At 33.8% G+C, this 27,221-nt stretch overlaps 2 protein-coding genes across 5 annotated transcripts in view; one reads left to right on the top strand and one right to left on the bottom strand.

Moving 5' to 3' along the window:
- LOC106469969 (large neutral amino acids transporter small subunit 2-like) overlaps positions 1–7,768 on the top strand; it is a 20,108-nt gene extending 12,340 nt beyond the window's left edge. The window contains exons 3-10 of the mRNA XM_013930488.2: positions 219–318; positions 1,967–2,011; positions 2,379–2,502; positions 3,408–3,511; positions 4,722–4,818; positions 5,944–6,093; positions 6,302–6,479; positions 7,002–7,768. Of these exons, the coding sequence (XP_013785942.1) occupies positions 219–318; positions 1,967–2,011; positions 2,379–2,502; positions 3,408–3,511; positions 4,722–4,818; positions 5,944–6,093; positions 6,302–6,479; positions 7,002–7,066 (863 nt within the window). The 3' untranslated portion in view covers positions 7,067–7,768. The remainder of the gene's footprint in view (positions 1–218; positions 319–1,966; positions 2,012–2,378; positions 2,503–3,407; positions 3,512–4,721; positions 4,819–5,943; positions 6,094–6,301; positions 6,480–7,001) is intronic.
- LOC106469970 (HAUS augmin-like complex subunit 4) overlaps positions 1–26,021 on the bottom strand; it is a 53,483-nt gene extending 27,462 nt beyond the window's left edge. Inside the window, exons 1-10 of one of the 4 annotated variants that reach the window (XR_002612952.1) lie at positions 25,952–26,021; positions 22,958–23,094; positions 20,403–20,534; positions 17,119–17,277; positions 15,529–15,610; positions 13,577–13,722; positions 10,624–10,754; positions 10,197–10,265; positions 9,686–9,874; positions 9,234–9,332 (exon numbers count right to left, since the gene is read on the bottom strand). Coding sequence is in view for 2 of the 4 variants with exons in the window: in XM_022398532.1 (XP_022254240.1) it covers positions 9,697–9,874; positions 10,197–10,265; positions 10,624–10,754; positions 13,577–13,722; positions 15,529–15,610; positions 17,119–17,277; positions 20,403–20,534; positions 22,958–23,094; positions 25,952–26,006 (1,089 nt within the window). In the remaining 2 variants the exon portion in view is untranslated. Of the gene's footprint in view, positions 1–8,559; positions 9,333–9,448; positions 9,875–10,196; positions 10,266–10,623; positions 10,755–13,576; positions 13,723–15,528; positions 15,611–17,118; positions 17,278–20,402; positions 20,535–22,957; positions 23,095–25,951 lie in introns of those variants that run through there. The other 3 variants (XM_022398532.1, XR_002612951.1, XM_013930490.2) reach the window with 3 other exon arrangements.
- Positions 26,022–27,221: the final 1,200 nt, after the last annotated feature.

The following is a 27,221-nucleotide window of genomic DNA, read 5'->3' as shown; positions in this document are numbered from 1 at the left end:
CACTCGGCCATAATATTTATTATACGAGAATAACTACAAACACAAAAGGTCGCCTGTTATCCCCACCTTTTTAACTAAATTACTGCGGCTGACGTGTCTAATAAAGATTGGATCTTTCATTGTGCCAAAGAACATTTGTATTTATTTTTAAATCAGTATATGTTATAAGAAAGCTCCTAAACTCTTTGTTTGACACTGAACTGTTTCCCCCCCTTCAGGTAACACCAACAATTTCCAAAATGCTTTCGAAGGAACCACCACCGAACCAGGGTATATTGCCTTAGCTTTTTACTCTGGAATTTTTTCCTATGCTGGATGGTAAGATGTGCAATATTGTAAGAATTCATTAGTAATTACCATAACGTTGAGATCCATGTTTTAGTAGAACTCTCTACATATAAACCTTGCCACAATTTTTACTGGCTGATTATAGTTTTAGTTTACAATTTCTCTCTCTTTTTTTTTTTTTAGTATGATTCATTCAAATAACATATCATCCGTTTGTTCTTGGCCTGGTGGTTAAGGTGCTCGACTCGCAATCCAAGGGTTACTGGTTCGAATCCCTGTCACCAAATATGCTCACCCTTTCAGCCATGGAGGTGTTATAACGTGATGGTCGATCCCACTGTTCATTGTTAAAAGCATAGCCCGAGATTTTGCATTGACTACCTGCCTTCCCTCTAGTCTATCACTGCTAAATTAGGGATGGCTAGTACAGATAGCCCTCATGTAATTTTGCGGGAAATTCAATACAAACCAAATTGTTTATTGTATTTATTAAAATATATTAAAACTCGTAATTTCTCCAACTGGTTATAGTTGTAATTTACAATGCATATATTTAGAAAGGAGTGATGTTGTTAAAATAACAGTCTGTAATCCATACTATTATGTAAATGATGTTTTAACCGTGATTTAAAAACCAATGTTTGAAGTTTGAGATTGACAAAATTTAATAATTTTAATTTAACGTTTTATTCAAATATTTTAACGTTTATTCTGCTCTTTAGTTCTTGTTAAACTTCATTATTTTACTGGCAGTGCTTTTCTTCTTACATTTTATTACTGCAAACTGTCACCTGTGAAATTGTTTCTAACTGCTATGTAGGTCTTGGTCAGTATTCAACTTAACAGGCAGATGCAGCCCATAAAGGTTTCATGGCCAAGTGGTCAAGGCGCTCGACTCGCAATCAAACCGAACATGCTTGCCCTTTCAGCCGTGGGGGCGTTATAATGTGACGGTCAATCCCACTATTCGTTGGTAAAAGAGTAGCCCAAGAGTTGGCGATCATGACTAGCTGCCTTCCCTCCAATCTTACACTGCTAAATTAGGGACGTCTAGCGCAGATAGCCCTCATGTAGCTTTGCGCGAAATAAAAAAAAACCCCATAAAGGTTTACATTGTTGCTGACTATTTTAAAAGCCAAAATAAAATATAATTTCTTGATAGATCTCTCTGGAGACCAAAGTCCTCTCAGTTTGAAGGTAATCATGATTACAGGATCGATAATGTTACTTTATATTGTTTTAAGTCTTTTTAGAAGTAATACTGGAGGATCTATATGGGTCATTAAAGAGTTAAGGCAAGTAGTTACTTCCATGTTCTGAGTGATTTATTTGTAATTAAGCACAAAGCTACACAATGGGCTATCTGTGCTCTGCCCACCACGGGTATCGAAACCCGGATTCTAGCGTTGTAAGTCCGCAGACATACCGCTGTACCACTGGGGGGGGCGTTCTGAGTGATACTCTAATAAATCATTTTCAGTGTGTTTAGCTTGTTTCGTTATCATAAAAAAAATGTTTCCCTCTCGTACTTATTAAAAATGGAAATAGACACTATTATAATAGTTTGTTTTATGTAGTTTCAACCAATTGTTAAGCCTACATCAATTATTAATATAGAATGTTACATTTTATAGTATTTAGTAACTTTATTTAAAGTTTTGCTGTATTTTTCTTACAGGAATTACTTGAATTTTGTCACAGAAGAACTGCGGGATCCCTACAAGTGAGCCCATTTTTAGTTGTGTGTGTGTGTGATTGAACGAAATAAAAAAGTGTGTTTAGTTCTAAAATACTACACTGGGATAAAATTAGTTGAAACTCGTATTAAAATGACGTAACTAGAAGTATATTTTGTAATTATCGTGTGAGCTAACATGTTTCATATAAATATTTAGTGTTTAAGTAGCCTGTGTTTGAAAATGTAAAATAACATACGAATGAAAATACTTTAAATTTATGCTCATAAGATATCTTAGATGTCAAGAAAAGTAATTTTACCATATTTAAAAAATATAAAGAGCTGTAAATTATAGTTTTGTTTCAAAATTTTCTATTTCACCCTGCAAATTAGTTTCTTGTTCTCTCTTCAGAAACCTTCCTCGAGCCATTTACATATCGCTCCCTGTGGTTACTGTGGTCTATTTTATGGCCAATGTGGCTTATTTTGCAGTCCTTTCTCCTCAGGAAGTACTGTCATCTAACGCAGTTGCGGTGGTAAGCTTACATATTTATAATTAAACACTTCAGTTAATGATCTCACAGATAATGTTTAATTATAAGCTTTGATTTCTTGACTAATAATGTCAGTCTGATGTTCATGTGAAGAATAAAAATACTTTTGTCCTTTGGAATGTTTTTTTTCTCAGTATCCCCGTACACCGTATTTGATATTTTCTCCAACACAAATCGTTACCAAATTAGATAAAAATAAATAGTTGATAACTGACATCAAATGCATAACATGTTGAATCGAACTCTGTATAAGGTCATAGCATGCACACTTTGACCCCCATCCATATGCATAGGGTTAAAATCAATGTCCCCCTATATTTTTTCAATCCATGTGTGGAATGCGTGCACCAGTATCAAGGCGACATGTGCTACCAGTTTTGTTTTTATTGATGGAGGTTTTTTTTTAAACCATCTACCCTATTGGATCATTAGGCTGCTTTTCAATGCTACCAGTTAGTTATTTGAGCTTTAGATCTAACGTCTGCCAGGGTCATTAAGGCACCTCACCATTACCGAGGATGTGTGCTGTGCGGCTGGAATAATGAAGTGTGTTGTGCGGCCATGCAGCTTGGAGGGAACAGTAGTTAAGATTAGCCATATAAGCAGTGGGTGCTACTATAGATCAGGTCAGCACTTGTAAGTTAACCAAATGCATACCCTATTATTTTACTTGCACTTTGCTACCCCCCCTTTCCCACCAAAACCAAAACATGACAATTAAGAGTTCTAAACAGCACACGTTTTAATAAAATTTCACTGGTCACATTTTTTGCTGGGAAGGTTAAAAGATTAAATATCAAGGCCATCATTTCTGTGTAAAAAAGAATATTACCTCATGACATCCAAACACACCGAAACAAAATAATGGCTATATTTTTTTTTTCCAGACGTTTGGAAAGAAAATTTTAGGAGTAATGGCATGGATCATGCCGGTGTCTGTGGCACTATCAACATTTGGTGGTTTGAATGGAAATATTTTTGCTTCATCAAGGTAGGACATTTTTATTGTCCAAAAATTAATAGCAAACCGTAGACTTGGGTTTCCCCCTTTTCGCCAATTTATTCCTGTCATGTGATATAAAAGAAAAATATTCAAATCAATTTTAACCAAACAGATAAAAATTTCAAACAATATGGATTTATTTATTAATTTGGTGTTTGATTCCTGCAATGGATGCACATTGTCCATTGTGTATCTTTGTACTAAAATGAATAAAATTAACCATTAAAATAGTATATACTATAAACTTGAATCTCGGGAACTTAAAGCCACTATTCTTATTTCTCATACCAAGTTTTAACTATACTTTATACTAGTTCTCTATAAAAGAAAGGAATAAAGATGTGTATACTACAATTAACTTAATTATTTGCCCTAATATTATCTTATGCTATTAATAAGTGTATCTTAAGTTCTCTATTTCTTGCCTTATTCATATATTCATAACACTACATGATTGTTAAATTTTGATATATGTTGAACCTCTAGCTCTGTAACAGTTGGCTAATTATTGTACACTACGAATGAAACAGAATGATTGTGTTAAGCCTATTTTGCAAGTCTGGCAATGAAATAGACTGATTGTGTTAAGCCTATTTTGCAAGTCTGGCAATACCAAAAATGTTTTTCTTGTCGTAGGTAAAACTGTAATAAACAAACAGTGCATGCAGGAAAATAAAGTGAGCTGGACAGCAAGAAAAGTGAAACACGGACGAATACAACAAAAAGATGTAACGTTCTGTATTTCACACAAAATGTTGTTTGTACTTACTCGTAATTATCGGCTGGTTTCTGATTATCCAACTCTTCCAAGTTTGATCAAAGTTCTAATGCAGTATTCAAGATCTTAGATTATCTATTTCAGTAGCCATTCTCATTAAATATTCAAGGCAGAAATTAACTCCCAGCTCATTCTAAAGTGTGTAACACCCCAGATGAGTAAAAGCTTTCTTGAATGACTACTGTGTATGTAACCTTCCTTGGCCATTGGATAATTATTCAAACAAGATCATGAATGTGTACGTCTTATTTACAAAGATATTAACGAAATGCAGCATGGCCGAGTAAGTTTTAAAATGTATTCACAAACATACGCGATTAAAGATCTAATTATAAAGGTTAAAACTATCGCAACGGTTACAAGTTTCAAAAGTTGTGTTTTCACGCTCTAAGAGTTATTACTTTATGTTCTTTGCTGTAGATTATTTTTTGTTGGAGCTCGTGAAGGACACCTTCCCGCTTTCCTAGCTATGGTTAACATATATCACTTTACTCCAATGTCAAGTCTAATGTTTTTGGTAAGTTGAAATATTGAATGATTACAAACTGCTTGATGAACTTTAATTAACGAATGTTATTCTGGGATAGTGTTTGTAGAAGTATTGTAACGAATCTAAAACTGAGCTGCTAGTGATGAAACGGTTACTTGGGTCAGTCATTATAACATACTCTTCTTAAAACTGGGTAATATTTCTTGTGCTTCACTGTAAAGTGCAAATAAAGTTTCAGGTGTTCAATAAAGTCCAATCATTCTTGGCATTGGGGAATAACTGAAAAATTAAGTCTTTCATACATTTCTTGTTGTCTAGAAGTTAATTAAAGACCTGCCAACTCTCTTGATTTAAGCGTAATTGTTTCAAGCCTGTACGAATTGTTGTGTTATTTTACAGTTTTATACAAAATTCCATAATTTTTTCACAGACCCCTTTTTCTGCTAATCGTTTTCCAGAAATTATTCCCAGCTCTCCGCTTTGCGTCTCAATCTTACAAAAAAATGATTGAAGTAGTTTATTAAAAGCAGAAGTTTAGGCAAGAATATTCAAAAAGGTTCACTGATACTGTATCATCCTCAAATGGTATGAAGTATGCAAGATTTGTTTGTGATTGCTTCATTGCTCACGGAGGAGAAAATGACAGCAAAAAACATCCCAAAACTGGATCCATTTTTCATAAAACACGATAGCAAGTCAGAAAATGATGTCATCAGAGCGGAGTGTTTATTCACCTCCTTCATTGTGGAACACAATCTTTCTTCGGTGATTTCATGAACAGGCTTCAAAATTGTTTTACTAAAATCTTCCCAGATTCAAAAATCACCAAAGGATACGACGGACTTTCCAGGATCAGAGCTGATAAGGAAGATGGAGATGGCATAAAAACCTTGTTTCTCCCAAGAATTTACAGATGATTTCTTAAAGAAAGCCACGAGTGTTACTTACAGGGCTCTTAATCAGTAATTAGTAAGTATTGAATAAAACATAATTAGTAGCGACACCATTTCTATTTTTCAAAATTTATTGTTGGCAGGTCTGTTCTTAGATTCTAAATCCAGCCAATTAAAATGTTACAGCCGCCTCAAAGGAGTTAAATATTATGTTGATATTGAACAAGTAACATAAATGTTTTTGTTATGTATTTTCCAGGGAGCTCTTTCTCTGGCTTACCTATCAACGATACAAGTGTACACCTTAATTAATTACGCTGCATTCAGCGAAGCTCTGTTCGTCATGTTTTCGGTGGCAGGTCTCATATGGTTGAGACAAAAACAACCATATCTGAAGAGGCCTATTAAGGTATTATTAAAAATATATATATATATCGTTTGTTTGTTTTTTGTAGTAATTATATGACCATTTATTTCTTTCATTCTGTAAAAATAGCTACAGAAACTAAAATATTTATTGTTGTCGTAGCGATAGGGTTAAGTTAACAATTATTCTACAAGCTAGTTGTATGTTTCTACCTGAAAATTGAATTATGTTTGTCATGATTTTCTTCAAGGTAAACCTTGTACTTCCTGCGTTATTTCTGGTCATTTGTACTTTCTTGGTGTTTCTGCCGTTCTACGTGAATCCGTGGGATACAGGTATTGGAGTGATCATCATGCTGTCGGGCATTCCAGTTTACTTGTTGACTATTCACTGGGAAAGTAAACCGTCGTGTTACAAACGTGCCATTGGTAAGTGACTTGTCCAATTATGTATAATTCCTTCTGTAGTTACTTATGCTTATGGCAGTAACTTTGTGAATAATAATATAAAAAAATCATGTTTTGTGACACGACTTCAACACTTATGATAATAAATATCAATTGTACAATTACCATTTAAAATTTGATGTTTAGAGCTCTTTTTCTAGCCCAAATATGAAGGCACGTTTCAACGTTTGGGTAGTTTAAATCTTTTTTATAGGTATTGTTTTCTCACCTGAACAACACCTTACGTACACAATGGCCTATTTAAGTAGCCACATCAAAGACTAAAGGTCGACCACCTACTCTCAACGTTAGTGGTTTTCCTGTCACTGTTATAACACCCACAGCTGAAATTGCAGGGATTCAAGAATGTCGGATCCCCATTCGTGTATGCTAATCAATAGGCCTTGCACATCTAAGCAACCCATAACATACATACATATATTAATGCGACAGATGAAAAAAACTCAATCCAAATTAAATGTCATATCTTTTCTGTACTTCCAGGGGGAACTACGACTTTCTCTCAAAAACTGCTTGTGAGTGTGATTGAGAAGAGCAAGTTTGACTGATCTTGTAGGAGTGAATCTCTCTCCTAAATCTCAACTACGGTTGACCATTTACGAAGTTTGTGTCTGCTTTTTATGTTGTTAAATCATTAAGAACTAGTTTACTTTGGCATTATTTGTATTTTACCTGCTCAGAGTAATGAAGCCAGGAAACACACGAGAGTTCACAGAGGCCTGTCCACCCCCCACCCCCTTAGAGAAAAAACAAAATAATGGTGTTCCAACCTTTCACTGAAATTCATTTACAAAAGTTGAGTGTGGTTATGATCTTACTTAAATTAAACAAACAAAACTCCTGATTCTGGGCTTGGTGGTAGTACCAAAACTTTAAAAATTGGATGACACAAAACTTGACGTAACGAGCCGATGTAGACCCGCTAAAACTAAACAACAAAAGTCAATGATATTTCCCAGACAGAAAGATACGTAATATCATGAAATATAACAGTTATCCAGTAAGTCTTCCAGTCTTGTCATAATGAGTTGGTGGGATTGAAGAAACAGGGGAGGGTGTGCTCAATGTTTTGCTGCAGTGCTCAATACATTTAGCAAGTAACTTTATTTTTCTCTACAATGGGAGTGATCAAATAATAAATTGTAGACTGTTTCATCATATTGTTGTCCAGCACCAACATCACACAAAGAACTGGGGGGGGGGGGGTAAATATAATGACGCAGTTCATTAAAATTCTGTACACCATTAATGAAAAATGTGAAGTCAACATGTTGTTGTATGTAGTGTTTATGGTCAGTCACGTGTTACAGAACTATCTAAGTGATCCAGCTGATGCTATCCTAAACGTCGTATATTTTGATTTGTTTGTTTTTTCTTCTCCATATAAATAAACTTTACTAGAACTGTAATTTTTTTTTTACAAAATTATTTGAGATTGTCACTGTGGGACCATGTGACTTGTATGTTGGTACCTACATTAGCTGTAAGATTACAGACCCTTCAATCTAACATTAGCAACTGCTGGCTGGAGTACCATAGTTATATTAAACCACCATAAATTCCCGAGTAAGTCTGTTTTTTTGGCTGTACAACTTCTTCAGGAACTATCTTTTACTTAAACTGATTGGCTCGAAATAACTCTAACAAGAATGTGGGATGACAGTCAATCATATAAAACTTAAGGTATCACCAATATTCAGAACATCAGTGTTAAGTTTTCAATCGTAAACACCAGGTAGTATGGGGTCATAGTGACCCCATGCTAACGTTCTTCAGTCTTGAATTTTGAACTTAGTAAAGCTTCTTTGTACATACCATCATAAAAATGTTAGTTAAAACTAGAATTCATAATTGTAACGGAGAGACAGACGTTTGTCTGCCATGATCTTCAAAGTAGAAGGTCCTTCCTTAAGAAGTTGTACAAAAAAACAACAACCATCTTATGCTGCAGTTTGTACTAGAGTTAGGGCCCATTTGTTTTTTCTTCCCCTCTGGGGAACAGAATTCTTAAGTTTTCAAACAGCATGAAAACAGGTATGTCTCTGTTTGTGCTCAAAAGGTTATTTTGTATATATATATATATAATCAAGTTTATTTCGGCTATAAGCTGTCATTAGTATTTTACGTACAAAGTGATTAAGTAACTTATTTCAGTATTGTTAAACTAGCATCCTGCTTTGTGGATAAGTTAACAAGACTCTTGGTTAAAAATAAGATCAACTTGATATCATAAGTACTTTAAAAAAACTGTGTAATGTATTTCTTTAAAATTCAAAAATAAATTAAAATATACACAGAGAAGTTGGTGTTGAATTGATCATACAGACTTTAAAAAACAAGTCCCAGGGTTAATTCTGGTTCATCATATGTTCCTGCTAGTGGGTCTCACATGAGATTTACAGTGGCTAACACTAAATAAGCAATTGAAACTTTTCCGACTGATGCAAATCCTCGGGAAAACTGCACCATTACAGTAACTATTTCTTTTCTGCAGGGCCTTTCACAGTTCTATTTATTACAAGTAATTTGTAAATGTCCAATGAAATGGTAAGGAGAAAAGTTCTTCAAAGTTAACTTTGGTTAAATGTACACAAACTTTTCTTTATAGTGTTCAAAACTTTTAAAAAAATGATAAGACATAAAGTATATTGTGCTAAATTTGACAGAGTAATAAACACACAACCTGTACATCACACTTTAACGTAGGTTGCTTACCTCTTTAGAAGGTTTCACGTTAAAACAGTCCTTAAGGAGCTGCTGCCATCTAGTGTTAATGAATATTACTCTTGTCACAAAGTGGAATATAATGTAGAGCTGTGACCGAGTGAAAAGACCAAGATTATTGAAATAGCTTGCAGAAAAATACAAATTTAATATGTTGTTTTTATAAATAATAGTTTTATTTTATCATTTCAAATCAATATAAAACTCTAGCTTAATTTAAAAAGACATTTTTATTCTACAGAAACCACAATTTTACATATTTACTAAAAATAAGAATATTTCAGATATGTCCAAGGCACTGATGTAGCAGATTCTATGTAACATTTTCACAATACACAGCTTTGACTTAGCGGAAGGACATTATAAAAACCTATTAAGACTGACATGCATGTTTGGATATTATGGTGTGCTAACACAAATCAAACCAAGAATGTTGAAGTTACTTTTTTTTCAGTTAAGAATTTTGGAGTTCTTTTAGTGCCCACTGTTTGTTTTCAATCTCTGCCTTCAGGTACGAGTATTCTTGAACCAGCCGGTCGAAATCTTCACCAACAGACTCGTAAGCACTTAATGCCATCGTTGCTTCTGATACTTCCTTGGATACAGATGTTTTGTTTTTATTGAGTTGGTCTCTGGAATGTATAAACAGGAACTTATTAGCGTTTTTAAACACACCAGTTAGAGAAACTAAAACCGTACATGCATATATATAAAACTACTAAAGACATTTACCTTTCTTTCTCAAAATAAAAATCACTAATTTTCTAAGAGATCTCGGCAATAATTATTGATGTTTTGTGTGTGACTTATGTAACAAACAAGTCATGGACCAGCAAACAGCTTTGGGAGGGGGGGGGAAGAGTTTAAAAGCCAGTTGGTGTTTTGGTGGTCAAAACTTAACTATTATTAGAAGTCCCCCCCCACACACACATTTTTTTTAATATTTAACCTCACCTTATGACCTTCAGAGCTGAAACACAGTCTGTTGTATATGTTTCGCACATAATTTCAAGTTCCACAACTCTGAAATGAAAAAAAAAAATTCTCATTTATTGACTAGGTTGTTAGTTCATTACTTCATGCTTGGAGATCAATTTGAAATAATCTCTGTACAACATTGAAGAAAGGAAACCAGAAGATTCTTAGTTTGTAAGCTTTAAGATAAACAACAGTCAAAAGTCCAAGCACACTCTGTTGACCGTTCTACTCAGGGGGAAAAAAACGACCACAAGACCAAACTCATTTTGTAGTTTAAATTAGTAACAGAAATAATATTTCTTTTAACTACGCATCTATTTTTCCTCGCTTCTTTAAAACAAAAACATGAGATGTAAGAATAAAGATAATGATAATTAATGTAAACTTTTCTTTAAATACCTACCTAGCTTTTAACAGCAAGGCATCACACTTAGAAATGAGATATTCCCCAGTGATTGAATCGTAGTCAACCTGCGACTTTAATCTGTGGCTCAAGAGTAACTTCTTAAGGACATTAACTGACTCCATAAGTGTCTAGCAGTAAAAACAAAGAAAAACATTTAATCTACTAGAAATACGCACTTCATGAAATACCCAATAAAACTTATTGTTGGCTTCGAGTTCAATGTAGTAGACAATAAAAGCCATTAGAAAGATTTATTTAGTTCACCAAACACAAATTTTGAGATCATGGTATTAATGTATATATAAAATCAACTTCCTCAACAAGGTAAAGCATTTTAAACTTGCCATATCTGAAAATAAATATCAAACGGGGCGACAAATTCAGTTTAGTTACATTTGAAAATACCAGGGGGAGCTTCAGCAATAAGTGATTAAACATATAGTAACTACACTGGTCTAACATTAAACAACAAGATAGACATATAGTTACTGATCTACACCGGTCTAACATTAAACAACAAGATAGACATATAGTTACTGATCTACACCGGTCTAACATTAAACAACAAGATAGATGTAAAATAAAGGTATAAAATAAGTCATACATCCCACTTATTTCATTTATCAGTAAAATCAGGCACCTGGTGATCAGTCATGTGGTCCAAAACATCAGTAATTGGTCAGTAAACCTTTATTACAAAATTTTGTCACTCTGAGGTGAGTGACAGAAGTTAAAGTGCTTCAGATTGTTGAAGAAATATTGCTACACCCCAGGATAGACATTTGGATGTAGAACCATTGTACAAGTCAGCCAGTCACAGCACACTGTCGCAGTCTTAAAACCATAAAGCTGTTCGCACACCACTACAAGTCAGCCAGTCACAGCACACTGTCGCAGTCTTATAACCATAAAGCTGTTCGCACACCACAAGTCAGCCAGTCACAGCACACTGTCGCAGTCTTATAACCATAAAGCTGTTCGCACACCACTACAAGTCAGCCAGTCACAGCACACTGTCGCAGTCTTATAACCATAAAGCTGTTCGCACGCCACAAGTCAGCCAGCGAACAGCTTTATGGTTATAAGACTGCGACAGTGTGCTGTGAAACACAACTACAAGGCACTACAAGTCAGCCAGTCACAGCACACTGTTGCAGTCTTATAACCATAAAGCTGTTCGCACACAAAGACAAGGCACTACAAGTCAGCCAGTCACAGCACACTGTCGCAGTCTTATAACCATAAAGCTGTTTGCACACAAAGACAAGGCACGCCATTTCTCTCAGATTGAAAATGTCTGCAGCTACAACCAGATGCTGTGTCGGTGTACAGATGGTCAGACTGTGTAGATACCAGTCACTTGTAACAAGACCATACAGTTTTCCTGTAGCCAGATAACAGAGCAGACCTTCTAGCACTGTGTGATGCTGGCAACCTTTGAAGTAACGGTTGAAACAGAGGCTATTTAACATAAATCATTTCGAGGCTGAAGCATTACAGAAAACAGGTTAAAATTAGCTGTTGAGTAATTAAGGTTTACTGAGAGGCCCTTAAACAGGTTTGTATTTATTTAGACAAAACCTGGAATAAGATCTTCCCATTTTCAAAAAAGGAAGTATGACATATAATGGGGGTGGAAGGACAGTGTGAGCAGGAATGGGTATTACTGAACTTACTAACCTCTATAACCAAGTATGACATATAACGGGGGTGGAAGTACAGTGTGAGCAGGAATGGGTATTACTGAACTTACTGACCTCTGTAACCAAGTATGACATATAATGGGGGTGGAAGTACAGTGTGAGCAGGAATGGGTATTACTGAACTTACTGACCTCTATGACTAAGTATGACATATAACAGGGGTGGAAGTACAGTGTGAGCAGGAATGGGTATTACTGAACTTACTGACCTCTATAACCAAGTATGACATATAACAGGGGTGGAAGTACAGTGTGAGCAGGAATGGGTATTACTGAACTCACTGACCTCTATAACCAAGTATGACATATAACGGGGGTGGAAGTACAGTGTGAGCAGGAATGGGTATTACTGACCTCTATAACATGTAGAACAGTACCACTAATCCAATACTTAATATGGACCACATCTTGTGATTCTTTGACCTACCATATGCCAGTGCCATTGTCCTTGATTTCTATCTAACAGATGATAACACAAATCACACAGCGCATTCCTTGAAGATGTCGTTGCTATCACATTCATTGGACTGTACTACCATAAAGCACGTAAGGGATGCTCTTGGGAAATGTATCACATTCCATCACATGACCCCAGATGCTAAAGATGCCCTGAAAACAGCCCTTCCAAAAGGAGTGGTCAAGAATAACCAAAGACCATTGGACTGTACTACCATCAAGCACGTAAGGGATGCTCTTGGGAAATGTATCACATTCCATCAAGTGACCCCAGATGCTAAAGATGCCTTGAAAACAGCCCTTCCAAAAGGAGTGGTCAAGAATAACCAAAGACCGTAATATAAATATGTACCATCAGTCCAGGCTTTCCCTGTTGTTCGTGGTCACTCCATCCTATACGTCAACCACGACTAGCACATAGTCATGAATGATCGTCGGATGCTTGATTCTTCTCAAGATTAAATGTGGGAAAGGATCGGTAGTGTTATTTCTTCATGATAATTTTGACATTACAAATTCCAATGATTCTTTAATTGTTTTGAGTATTATAAGTCAAATTTCTGTCTACTGTTACCAATATGTTTACACGTTCGAGCTCATATCTGACTTCCAACAAAAGAAGTCATCGAGATCATTTCTTGAAAAAAAATATAACTCCATACCGATAAGTTTTTACATCGGAAAGAGCAAATCACAGCTAAAAAAGTTCTTTAAAAACAAATAATAACAATGCACACACATTTAAATATAACAAGAAATTATCAAAGTCATAACTTTTAGATTTCACTATACCTGAAAATGTTCCCAGATAAGCTTATCCTTCCTTTCATGACTGGCATCTATTTTCTGTTTCCTTTCCTCTACCGTTTGTTTCTGAGCATCCAACTTCACGGCCAACTGGGACATCTTTGCAGAGATAAGCTTATCGCTTGTTTCACCTGAAGAATTAGATCCAATTGTTGTTCCTAGTCAGATCAGATGTTTTTTATACTGTCCCAAATATTGCACCACGTCAATTAATTTTATGTTTTTACCTGTTACAGCACCGAGTATAAACAAGTGTCCAAAACAAATTCGGTCATTTTCTGTGTAAAATAAATAGGAGATCGTAGTGGTAACTAGTAGTGGAATTAACTGAGGTATTAATGATGTTTTTTGTTTACATTTTATATGACCCTTAAGCTATTAAAGACCCTATGGCCAACACAGGACCCATAAGTAAGTTGTGCAAAAATCTTTTAAAATATGGTTTACAAAAGTAGATAAGGTTTACAGTCCATCTGTAATTTTTGAGTCAATATAAAGATTTTTTAGTTGTTCATGTTAATTATATTTTCATTTTGTCTACTTATTAAGATATATATAAAACAAACCTTACTTCGTTCTAAGCCTTAACAACTGGCTACAGCTGAAGAACACTCCATGTTTATTTATAAAACAGTCAGAAGGAACAGCTGACTGAACTTTGGGGTGACTCACTTGTAAGACTAAAATTTTCTTGCAAATTTATCACGGCCTTCAGTGAGGTGGGGATGGAGGGATAGTTAACACTCAATAACCATAAATACAGATTCATGCACGAGATATTTTTGTAAAACTTTTCTTTAATAGATCATGTGATACTTGTTTTCTATCCTAACAAACAAAGCTTAGTTGAAAAGCTCATTCCAACGGATGTTTAAACATCACTTGATGAAAGTTTTGGGTGAAAAGGAAGAATAAAATTCCCAATAAGTACAAACTGGGAAACTAAAGTCAGATGGTTCAGATAGTTTGTAAGTGTTGCTTGTGTCTGAGCATTCAGCTTCAAAACCAACTTCGATATCTTTGCAGCAATGTTTGTTAAGTTTGACGGAAAGCTACACAAGGACTATCTGCACTAGCTGTCCCTAATCTAGTAATGAAAGACTAGAGGGAAGGCAGCTAGTCAACACCACCCACCTAGAATTCGTGGGCTACTCTTACGAACATGGGGTTCGAAAATGTGAGCCATAAATTGTGAATTGAGTTTTCTACAACATTATCACTTGTTTCTAGACCCCACGTTAAACATCACTAACCAACCTTAGTTCCAGGCCTTTCTGATTACATAAATCTATAGAAAACCATAACCAACCTTAGTTCCAGGCCTTTCTGATTACATAAATCTATAGAAAACCATAACCAACCTTAGTTCCAGGCCTTTCTGATTACATAAATCTATAGAAAACCATAACCAACCTTAGTTCCAGGCCTTTCTGATTACATAAATCTATAGAAAACCATAACCAACCTTAGTTTCAGGCCTTTCTGATTACACAAATCTATATAAAACCAAGAGTTTAAATATAATCAACCGTTAAAAGTATAACATCAAAGTATAAAAAAAATGAATAAGACTCAAAAAATAGTCATTTTCAACAAATTCACAATAAAACGCGTGATTATCAAATTATTATTTGTACAATAAAACTTATTTCTGCTTGTATTAATATTAACCTCAAAATGTTATAATATGTCTCTCTGTTCACGTGATAACACAGAAGATAAAAAACGTTTCCACAAATGATGCAATTCTTACAAAGAAAAAATAAGAACATATTGGAAGCTTAATAAAATGTTACTTTATCACAGAGTTACAAAATGCCCTATCTGCTCTCTGTCTATCCCGGAGGATACTCAGATTCGAATTAAACAAGTGCATATAAACGAAAAACAAGAGAGAGAGAAATACTAGATAGCAGGTTCTACTGCAAGGTACATACCTTGACCAAGAAAGTTCAAAATAGCTTTACATCTCTTTAAAACACTCTCCTCTATCTGCTGAACCATTTTATTTTTCACAATCTGTAAGAAACAGGACTGAAATGAGCACAAATTACCAGAAACAACATTATGTTATCATGAGGTATTCGTAGCATTTATCACTTATAAACAGAAACTTGTATTGATACAGGAATTTTAGTTCTTTCACCCTTTACAGCATACATATTCTTTGAAGTTTAAAGAAAATCTTATAACCAAAAAACGAATATCTTGCAACTGTTCACGGTAGCTGGTGAGAGACAGAATTGTTCACAGTAACTGGTGAGAGACAGAATTGTTCACAGTAACTGGTGAGAGACAGAACTGTTCACAGTAGCTGATGAGAGACAGAATTGTTCACAGTAACTGGTGAGAGACAGAACTGTTCACAGTAGCTGATGAGAGACAGAACTGTTCACAGTAGCTGGTGAGAGACAGAACTGTTCACAGTAACTGGTGAGAGACAGAACTGTTCACAGTAACTGGTGAGAGACAGAATTGTTCACAGTAGCTGGAGAGAGACAGAATTGTTCACAGTAGCTGGTGAGAGACAGAATTGTTCACAGTAACTGGTGAAAGACAGAATACCATGAAACTGATCTAATCCACAGATATAAAGAAAAATCACAATCTAAAGGGCCTCACATTTCGTTTTCACCAAAATAAACATTTTTGTTCATAAGAAAACACAAATAAAGTTTGATTACAGTACAGTAATTGGTGATTGGTTAAAACTGAAGAAACAAGAAGTCAAAGTTTCGTCAAAGAATATTCATAATTCAGAGTATTAAAACAAGCCTCACACATTATGATACTGCTGTAGAATACAGTATGACACTGCTGTGTAATACATGATGACACTGCAATGAAATACAGTATGAAATACATCACCTGTGGATTTTCATGAAATTGGTCTGTTGAAATGGGAGTTGGGAAACCATTATCCTAGCATACTAGATGGATTATGGAAAGCAACCAGGCAAGAGTGGCATGCATTGGACATGAGCATTACAATGGTGCTTTGGCCATGAAAACTACATTCTAGAGCTATTGCCAAAATGCATGGTAGGATGTTACCACAGGGAATATAATCCTGTGGTTAGGCTCCAAAATTACAATCAACCTCTGTAGAGATTTATATAACACGAGTAACTTGTCATGCTTTCTTATATTCAATAATAATTAGGTGGTATATCACATCATGGACTTATCAATTTAACAATGTAAGACGAGAACAATTAACGAGGAATTTAAAATACTCAAGCATTTAACTAGTATAACCTTTTAAGGAGTGGACAAGTTATATTTTAAAGCTTTATATTTTTGCATTTTATAGGATCCACATGTTTCTCTAAGGGTTAAAGTAAGCAATCTGGATTTTAATACTTGGAGACGGCTTGAATGGGTAATGAAGAAAAATATAAGTTTAACATAACAACAAATGTACAACGTTTCAACAAGGTTTAGTCACCATTCAAGCTGTCTCCAAGCATTGTTAGTCTCAAAGTTAGTCATTGAATTTGAAACCTGGCTTTACGTTAGTTACGCACCTCTTCTGCTGCAGCTGGTGACTGAACCGTGAGAAGTGTTGGAGTGAGTCCTAGCATGTGGCATGATTTTTCCTTGTTCAAAGAGCTGTCATTGCTATGCACATCAAGGTAGTTAGTCAGCTCAGCATTTATAAAACAGTTTTTGAGGTCAGAATAAATCTGGAAATGTAGGAGAAAGTTTACTGATATGACCATACAAATGTTTCAATCATCATTCTACCACCAGTCACTTTATCTAATCAAAATAAACAGTATATGCAGCAATTACTGACATTCAAATTAACTGACTTTGGAAATGTTATTAAAATTTAAGTAATAAATAAATGAAATACAAAAGCACAGTGAGAAAAAGCATAACTGAAATAAAGAAATTTAATAAATATAATTTCTCATCAGAGTAAGCTATGTACTTAGAATGAAACTATAAATCACCTGACTATCGGTATTTCTAATTAACAACTTGTAAAGATTAGAATACATTGTTTTATGATCTGGGTACCCTCTCTATAAACTTGATAATATCACAGGAGGTTTTGGCAGCTAAGAAGACTTAAATTAGTCATAAATAAAAAATCTAAGCTAACATTATCAAGCATTCTTTATAATAAAAGTGTGATAATAAAGGACAAATAAAAGTAAATACATTTACCAATATTATTAATGAAATGAGCAAAAAATAAACAAAACAGGTCTACAAAAGATTAGTGAAAAATGGTACGGCTAAAGAAATGTTAAACGTTTTTATATGGATATTGGAAATTTAAAAGAAAATAAACATTTTACTGTGAAATTTTTTTAAAACATCAATAATTATTTACAAACATTAAAAATAAACACCTAGTACAGACCACAGTACTTTTCTTTAAGTAACTAACATTAACTTCTAAACAAAAGAAGGTACCTACCACAAATCAGAACTAAAAATCATCTTGGTAGTGAGTATAGCTAATCAAGTATTATAAAAATTAGGATACATAATTTCATTGATTAGGTGTATGTACCCTCCCTCTTAGCAATATTTTCAACCAATAATATCTTATGAGATACGGCCAGCGTAGAATATTTAGGTTAGTCTTAAATAGACATATTAAGTTAACAATGCAAAATAATCTTTATAAAAAAAATAAACATAACAAAAACAGGATTAATAACAATAAAGACAGGATTAATAACAATAAAAACAGGATTAATAACAATAAAGACAAGATTAATAACAATAAAAATGGGATTAATAACAATAAAGACAGGATTAATAACAATAAAAACAAGATTAATAACAATAAAGACAGGATTAATAACAATAAAGACAGGGTTAATAACAATAAAAACAGGATTAATAACAATAAAGACAGGATTAATAACAATAAAAATGGGATTAATAACAATAAAGACAGGATTAATAACAATAAAGACAGGATTAATAACAATAAAAATGGGATTAATAACAATAAAGACAGGATTAATAACAATAAAGACAAGATTAATAACAATAAAAACAGGATTAATAACAATAAAGACAGGATTAATAACAATAAAGACAGGATTAATAACAATAAAAACAGGATTAATAACAAGTTGTGTTTTTATTTATGTAGGTATAGTGAGAGATTGTATACTTTGATGATTTCTGTAGTTCCTAAATGGTCCCTTTTTAGTTTTGGGTTGGTGTAGGAGAAGAATTTCACCACAAATTATTTTCAGACCTGTTTCATATTGATACCTTTAGACATACTGTTGACTTTATTTACTCAAATTACAAACCCCCTATTTTGACTCCACCAAATGTAATTCTAGGTAACAGTATGGAGGCAAAATAGTGGTTTGTAGTGTGAGTAAATAATGTCTACAGTATCTCCGGCCCTGTTTCCTTACTTTTCTTACGATCCCTATTTGTGGGTCTTTAAATTCCCAATTTTTTATTTGTCTTGTAAGCATAACAAATAATTTTATTGATGGTGGAACATTGGTTTGTCTTCTTCAGGTATTATCAGTACTAAGTAGTACAAGACTTTTATATTGTTACAAGGATTAAACGGGACATAGGTAAAAGTCAAGTGTATGAATGGTGACTAGTCCTTGCCACGTATGGCTGATGCTGCTATGGCCATTATCACTCCCTGTTTCCTTACTTTTTTACTATCCCTATTTGCAGGTTTTTTTTCTATCTTGTCTACTAGCTTTTTTAGGCGTAACTATGGGCAAATGATTGCTTGACATGGTAGCTAACTTTATACATTGTAATGATAATAAACATAGCTAATAGCTAGTTCATACGGTTCATGATGATTTACTATAGCTATTGACTATTTGATCACATTAGTTTGAGATGTAAAATGTAAAGCAGCAGCTAGAAGTTGTCATGGAGATTTGTTTGAGAATATAGTGAACATTTATAGTTTCTGTGTAACTAAATTCTCTATGTGTAATGCATAGCAATGGGCAAATATATGCCTAGACTAAGACACAACCTCCACTAAGCACATGTAAATTTTACCAGAGGAAATGCAGCCTTTTCAAACAAACATATATATGTCTAAAACACTGCTTTAAATAAACCTTCATCTCTTTTAATGCAATTATTCTATGAATGTGTGGAATAAAATTTTAATTTTATGTAAAATGATTTTTTTACTCCTTCACTTCATACATACTATAAGGATTGGCTCCATAAAGACACTGATTGTATAGTGTACAAAGCATTGAGTATCTACATGTTACAGTCATCTAATGTTCTTCTGTTATTGGATGGTAATTTCCATTTCATTCTGTACTTAAGCTTTTTATAGGAACACCAAAAAGCTAATTTCGAGGGGTAATGAGAACATCGTTTACACTAGAATTATGTTTTTTAGCTTATGTAAAATAAAGAAGAAACAAATAAACTTTTCAATACCCCTATGACCTTCACAGTACCTTATTTAGTATGCTACAACAGGTTTGGGTGCAGCATACCAAGCCGTTTTTGTTGTAGGCTGGCAAGAGAATAATAAGAAGAATTAGAAATGGGTCATTTGGAGCAGATTTCCTTTTCCTTTTAAGTCTTAATATACATGCTTTTTTTGTGCATTTTTATACATGTACAGCCTTAGCAGTCAATCATAAAGGTTTTAAAGTGTTATTTAAACTGAATCTTTAATGTTTAAGGTGCTTTTTGCCCAATTATTCTATTAGGGTTTTGTGAAGTTCCTTCCAATCCCTATTCTGAACCATTATGTGAACCATCATTATATTAGCATAATGTGTTTCCTCACTCAAGAAAGTTTACATTTCACAAGTCTTATTACCTGTATCTCTTCTGTAGAGAGTACCGTCTTCCGACTGCTGATGTCAAAATTAAGTAATAATTCCTGGATTATGTCATAAACAATGAGATCTTGAAAATAAGCAAGCTTCTCTTTCTTCAGTTCTTCCTCTGCCTAAGCACCCAGAAAATAGAACATTGTAACCTCATGCATATTATTATGATTTAATCAGTTTTAAACTAGTAAGCAGAGTTTTATGAAACATTCCTTGTTGAAATGTACTATGATGATCTCTTTTGAGTATAAATTTTTTAACTTAAAGAGTTCTCTTAAATTTTTTTAAGTCTTTAAACTTTTATCTCTTGAGTTATAGGTTTTAAGGTGATTATATTAAAATGTCTTACTAATTATTATACAATTTTAAAGAATGAGAATGGGCAAAGGAAAACAAAATCTGAAAAAATTTAACTCTAAAGCCACGATTCTCTTGTGGATGTTTTCCACATATTTGACAGTTCTCTGTGCAAAAACTGTAGAGCAACCCTTGTACTATAATTTCTAAGTTTGTTGGATAACGTTTTTCCTGGTAAGTCACCCGTTTCCTAGTTCTGACTTCATCGTTCGCAGATTACTCCTAACATCAAACGTAATTTCTAGTTCTTTCTCCACTAGTCACACGTAAATTTTAACCAAACTATTGACTCCTCTAACCTTCACTTCATTCATGATGCCACTTTTATTTTCATTACATCTTTTAAATGAAACTGACATGCAAGTTTTGAATGCAATTTTTTGATAAAAAAAAATCAATGCCATAAATATGCCATTTTTTTATCATTGGGAACACGTATTAAATTGATTCTGATAGTTCAAATTTTTTATTAGTTGTATGCAAAATATCAAAATGCAGATAAAATGTTGTTGTTGTGCATGACTCAAATATGGTGGCACTTGCTCAAGAAAGCTTGACTTTGAACTTGTTTTATTTTTGAGTGTTATTCAAACTGTAGACTAGGCAACAAAGTATTATCCTCGAACCACCCCTACAGCTCCCTGAATCTCGTGAACAACCCTGGGATACATCAAGAAGCCACAACTATGCCAATTCTTGGAAAATTCACCTCCCTAATTTTTTTGTTGCATTAATTCGAGTTGCTTTTTCAAATGGACGTTTCAATAGTTATTCTTTTTGAAACTTGTATGTTTTACTATTGTAGAACAAAAAATTGAAATTTAGCCATTGTATCTATAAAACTAGTTAATAAACAGAGTTTGAAATAGTGAGTGTAGTTTTAAATTTTATTCTATAACTATATATTACACACATACATTTTGGGATTAATAAAAACTATTGATCAGTGTGTTCAATATATAAACTTTTCTCCAGATTAATAAAAATTATACGATTACTTTAACTTGTAGTAAGCTATTACACAAACTGATAATTTCAAAAACTCAGTAACTTTATACCCAAGGAACCTGCCAAATACAGTACAGAAATGTACTTATGCTGGTGGGGTTGGAGGGGCTATATATATAAACTTATGTATTTCATTCTAATATGCATGTTACTGTTTATGTATCTAAAAACATTCTTCATGGGTAATGTACTTTTACTTTGTTTTACCGTAACTGCAGATGTGTTTACCAAACTAATCTGAACTTGTAAAAGACCTCCTCTTATTTCTGCCAGTGTCCTGCCGAGGCTCGGTCGTGGGGACGAAATTACAAGTAGGTCACTAAAGCTTAATGTAAGGATGAGCAGATTGGCTTGATTTGTGGGATCAGTTTGACGGGAAAAGATAGTTTTGTGGAATGGATGGCTTACATTTTAAATAGAGTTGGGGCAGGAAAGCTACTGATTCAGCTGTAAGGGCTGGTGGATATTAACTTATTATCATCTTCTTCATATTAATCATTTTAAAACATTATCTAACTTGTACTTCCAAATGCCCTGGTAATATGGGCAATAACTAAGAACCTCTGAAGGGTTCTGGAAATAGCCACTAGGGCAGTAGCACATGGAATATTGTAATAGCTTTGACACCCGTAAAGATGAGAAAGGAATAAAACAAGGAGATTTTAGAAAGCCTATGGGGCATACCCAGGCCCCCTTGATAGTTGCATGTTGAAAAGGAGGCCAGAAAGTTAGAAATATTTCATTACAGATAGACAAAGCCACCTTACAGTAAATACTATAATCAATTTTGGACTATATGGTTTAAGTTTAATCTGTGAACTACAGTTGTTAACATATTTTAACCTACGTACATTGCTAAAACTTCATTCAACAAAATACTATAATTTTGTTATCAACATTGATGCACTCTCAACAATCATTTTAGACAGGGGGGTTCCCAAACTTTCTTAGCAGAAGACCACTCCAGAACATTCTTCTTCTTGAATCCCCCCCTCCCCATCCAATGAATCTATAGATATTAGGTACCTTAACAGTATTGTGTATTTGTTATGACCCTCTGAGATCTTTTTGGAGCCTCCAGGAATGCTACAGAATCCAACAATAGACTAAAAGCTATCAAACTGGAAACAAACGAAGCTGTTTCTTCTATCACAACAAACATATTCTGTAAACATACTTGTTTAACTTCCTCTAACACGTGTTTAGAAGTTCCTTCAGGGCTTACATGATCACTCAACTTCAAGAGAAGGTTTTGAAACTGTGGAAACTTCTTCAGGTGTTCTTGTGAAACATAAACTGGCAAAATGTTGTTTACTGCAGAGGATTAAAGAAAACACAGATCAGGCCACAATTTTATCAAATATAACTATCTCCTTATATCTCGAATATGGAACAAATTAATATAAACATTTAGTTTTAAGTGATTTGAAGACAAAGTATATATATAAGGGTTTCGTTACATAAAAATACACAAGAGCTAAAACTCAGTGATGACCTTTTAACTCTTCAATTCTACACAAATGTTGACTACACCATCAAGGTAAGTGGGTTAGGGTGTCAACAGTGAAAAAACATTTGGGAACCATTGTGTTAGACGTTTCAATGTAAAACAGTAAGAAACTATATATAACAGTATGTGGGATTCAACCATGTGATGTAAGAAACAATAAAAATGTTACTGAGTAGTTTAATTTTGTCATTTTATTGCAAAGCTGCATAAATGGCTAACTAGCTGCATTTTGTCTAACACAGGGATTAAATCCCAAACTCTTAACACTAAGTCCCTGAAGCTTACCACTGAGCTATGCTAATGGAGGACATTATCATTAACATACATGTAAGTGTTGACACTATGGAAGGAAACGTCATAATACAGGATCACTGGAAGACATTACTATTAACGTACATGTAAGTGTTGTTGACACTATGGAAGGAAACGTCATAATACAGGATCACTGGAGGACATTACTATTAACGTACATGTAAGCTGTTGACACTGTGGAAGGAAACGTCATAATACAGGATCACTGGAAGACATTACTATTAACGTACATGTAAGTGTTGTTGACACTATGGAAGGAAACGTCATAATACAGGATCACTGGAGGACATTATTATCAATGTACATGTAAGCTGTTGACACTGTGGAAGGAAATGTCATAATACAGGATTATTGGAGTCACATAACTGTAAATTTCAAGCTGTTTGTTAGATTATGAGATACTGGGGAGTATACACAGTGTCTAAACTTTGTGGTCTAATTACAAGATTACTCTTCTCAGAAAACAACGTACAATTTTAAAACATATTTGGAGACGATATGTCAAACAAGACAGATCATAGTATACATCTATTACAGTCTGTATGACGGGGCACACAATCTGTTGTTTTACATTTTAATACAACGTGTTTGGAAAGTGCAACAATGGCACGTTACAGTTTTGGTTAAAATAATAAATGTTACTTTTTCATCACAGTGTAACACCTCAAATAATTTAATTACTTGCAAGTCCTACAGTTTGAAACATTATCCAGGAAGCTGGGGAAAAGAAAACTTAGTAAGTAGTTGCAATGTTTAGATTTTTATTTAAGATATAATTTTTGATCAAAATACGAAATATAGTCTCTTGTTTTAAATAGAAGTTATTTATTTCAAAAATGTGAGCTGTATCACCTTGTAAATTTGTTTGTTTGTTTTTAATTTTGTGCAAAGCTACACGAGGGCTATCTGCGCTAGCCGTCCCTAATTTAACAGTGCAAGACTAGAGGGAAGGCAGCTAGTCATCACCACCCACCACCAACTCCTCAGCTACTCTTTTACCAACGAATAGTGGGATTGACCGTCACATTATAATGCCCCCATGGCTGAAAAGGCGAACATGTTTGGTGTGACGGGGATTCGAACCCGCGACCCTCAGATTGCGAGTCGAGCGCCCTAACCACCTGGCCATGCCAGGCCTTGTAAAAGTAGATCAAACAAAATAACAAGTGATAAAAAATAGATAGACTAAATACAACAATTTTAAATCACATTAAATACACCAGCTAAAACTACTGCATAAGCTGGCCAACTGTTGTACAACTATTACAGCCAAGTAGATTTTGGAGCCAAGGTTTAAGTGCAAAGTTCAGTGAAAAAATTGTAGTGTTAGATGAAATCAACTCATAAAACATCCAAAAAACACATCAACAATTCCATGCCATTAGATCAAAAGTATGGCTTTTAAAAGTATAGCTTAAGTAATTCTGTCTTAACAAATCAAAATATGTTGGTCAATTTAAAATGTTTATAACTGTTCTAACGTTGGTAATGATGTTGTACACATCATGGTAAATATTGACATACAATTACACATTTATAATGAACAGTTCCAGCATTATATTATAGTATTTTGATAAAAAAAATATCAGATTTATTGTAATCTCAATACTAACACCACATATGAATTGTGTCAACAATGAAACTGTTTTTAAATCACATTTTATTTTTAATAATATACATAGTACCAACTGTTTAATTCACTATTCCTCACTGTATGTAAAAATGGTACACCATCACTCACAGAACCCAACTTTCTGTTACTCTGTGAACAAACTGGTCTTGGAATATGGAAAGCAATTTAACCTTCATCAATTGGTTATTTCCCGTAGTGAAATCAGTCCTAAAATCAATATAAAATTAGTATTTAACTAAGCCTTTGGTCATTTTTCATTCTTCAGAAAGGTAGGACGGGTTATAAATCAAGTAGTTTAAACGAAGCGACTAATGTAAACACTTTACATTATTACAGCTAACTTACTAATAGTGTATTACTGCACTAATACTATTACTAGTAATAGTATCACCAGATCTGATTTAGCCTAACCATTATTAATTTTATTTTTCAAAAGCAAAACGAAAAAAAAAAGCTTGAACTAGTAAAGTAGTAGCCTGAAAACTTCTTCGTGTATAGTTTACATCAACATACATGATTATTGTAATAACTGTGAGTAAAATAATACGACTCAACTCTAAAACAGTAAAAGTGTAAACTCAGTAAAGTTGAAGGTTAACAGCAAAGTGTTACATTAGCAAAAGCAGCACGAGACACGTCCTCAATTCTGCACTAAATTATTACTTATAGAATCGAAAGTACCATCTTTTAACCATTTTTAAAAATTGGTTACTAACCTTTATAAATTAATTTTTCTCCGTTGCAATCATCATCGCTAGCTGCTTCCGCCATTTTAAATTCCCGCTCATTAACAAATAATTATACAAGTACGCCCTCTTTATTAGGTTTTATTTTCACATAATATTGTTTACTAAGTTTATTTATTATAATATTGTTTTCTACTTAAGTTTACAATATTTGACTAGCTTAATTTTTTAATTAAGCATAATTAACTATTATTCTTTGCCATCTCTAAGTTAAATTTACAAATTATATATTGGTTTGCTTTAAATCCGTGCATAGTGGGAGTGGACAGCGTTGATAATATTTATATACCCATATATATATATATGTCATGTTTAATTAAATCTCCATAACCTTTTTTATATTAAAGGTTTTTACAGCATGACTTTAAGAACTATTCTTAAACGTTGAAGATGTTCTTTTACATGAACAAAACGTTATACAATCAGCATTTTTTTTTACAAAACTTTAATTTTAAATCTGTAGAGGGCAAATTAAGACGATTGCGAAAGAAAAAACATATGTGGTTCATCGTGCTTTTATTATGAATATTATGTCTAATAATATTGGCCTAATAATTTGGCCCCGTTTTCCCACTCAAGGGTTTTAAAATCTTAACACTTTGCTTAAAAATCTAGGAAAATCAACTAGTAATCCTAAAATAACTCCTGAAGCAACTGTAATTTATTTTAAATGTTTTTTAAACACAAATATTGAATACAAGACAAGGGATATTATTGTTTCACTGTATAGATTACTTGTAATACCTAATTTGGAGTACTGTGTACAGTTTTGGGCTTCCTTCCTCAAGAAGGACATTGAATTGTTGGAGAAAGTTCAGAAAAGAGCCACTAGGGTGATACTTGGATGGTAGGATTGTCCTATGAGGAGAAACTAAAATCTCTGAACTTGTTTTCTTTGGAGAGGAATAGGATCAGAGGGAATTTGGTGGAAGTGTTTAAGATTATAAAGGGTATTGATAATCTAGATCCATCCAACGTTTTTGTGTTTAGCAGTGAAAGCAATAGGACAAGAGGTCATAAATTCAAATTTTGGCAGCGTAGGAGTCATCTGCAGTTTAGACAGTAATACTTTTCAAACAGGGTAGTTGGCTTTTGGAATGAGCTGCCTTCAAGGGTGGTGGAGGCAGAAAATTTAACTGAGTTCAAGAAAAGATTGGATGAATACATGAGTAGTAAGGGGTGGTTATAGTTGGGAGCTGGAAGCTACTTTTTGCCCCTTTATGAAATTTATGAAAATAGC

Source organism: Limulus polyphemus, unplaced genomic scaffold, assembly GCF_000517525.1.
Source record: "Limulus polyphemus unplaced genomic scaffold, Limulus_polyphemus-2.1.2 Scaffold3749, whole genome shotgun sequence".
In the NCBI taxonomy this organism is placed as follows: domain Eukaryota; kingdom Metazoa; phylum Arthropoda; class Merostomata; order Xiphosura; family Limulidae; genus Limulus; species Limulus polyphemus.
The sequence above is the reverse complement of the archived record's forward strand: the minus strand, read 5'-3'. Positions and strand labels throughout refer to the sequence as shown.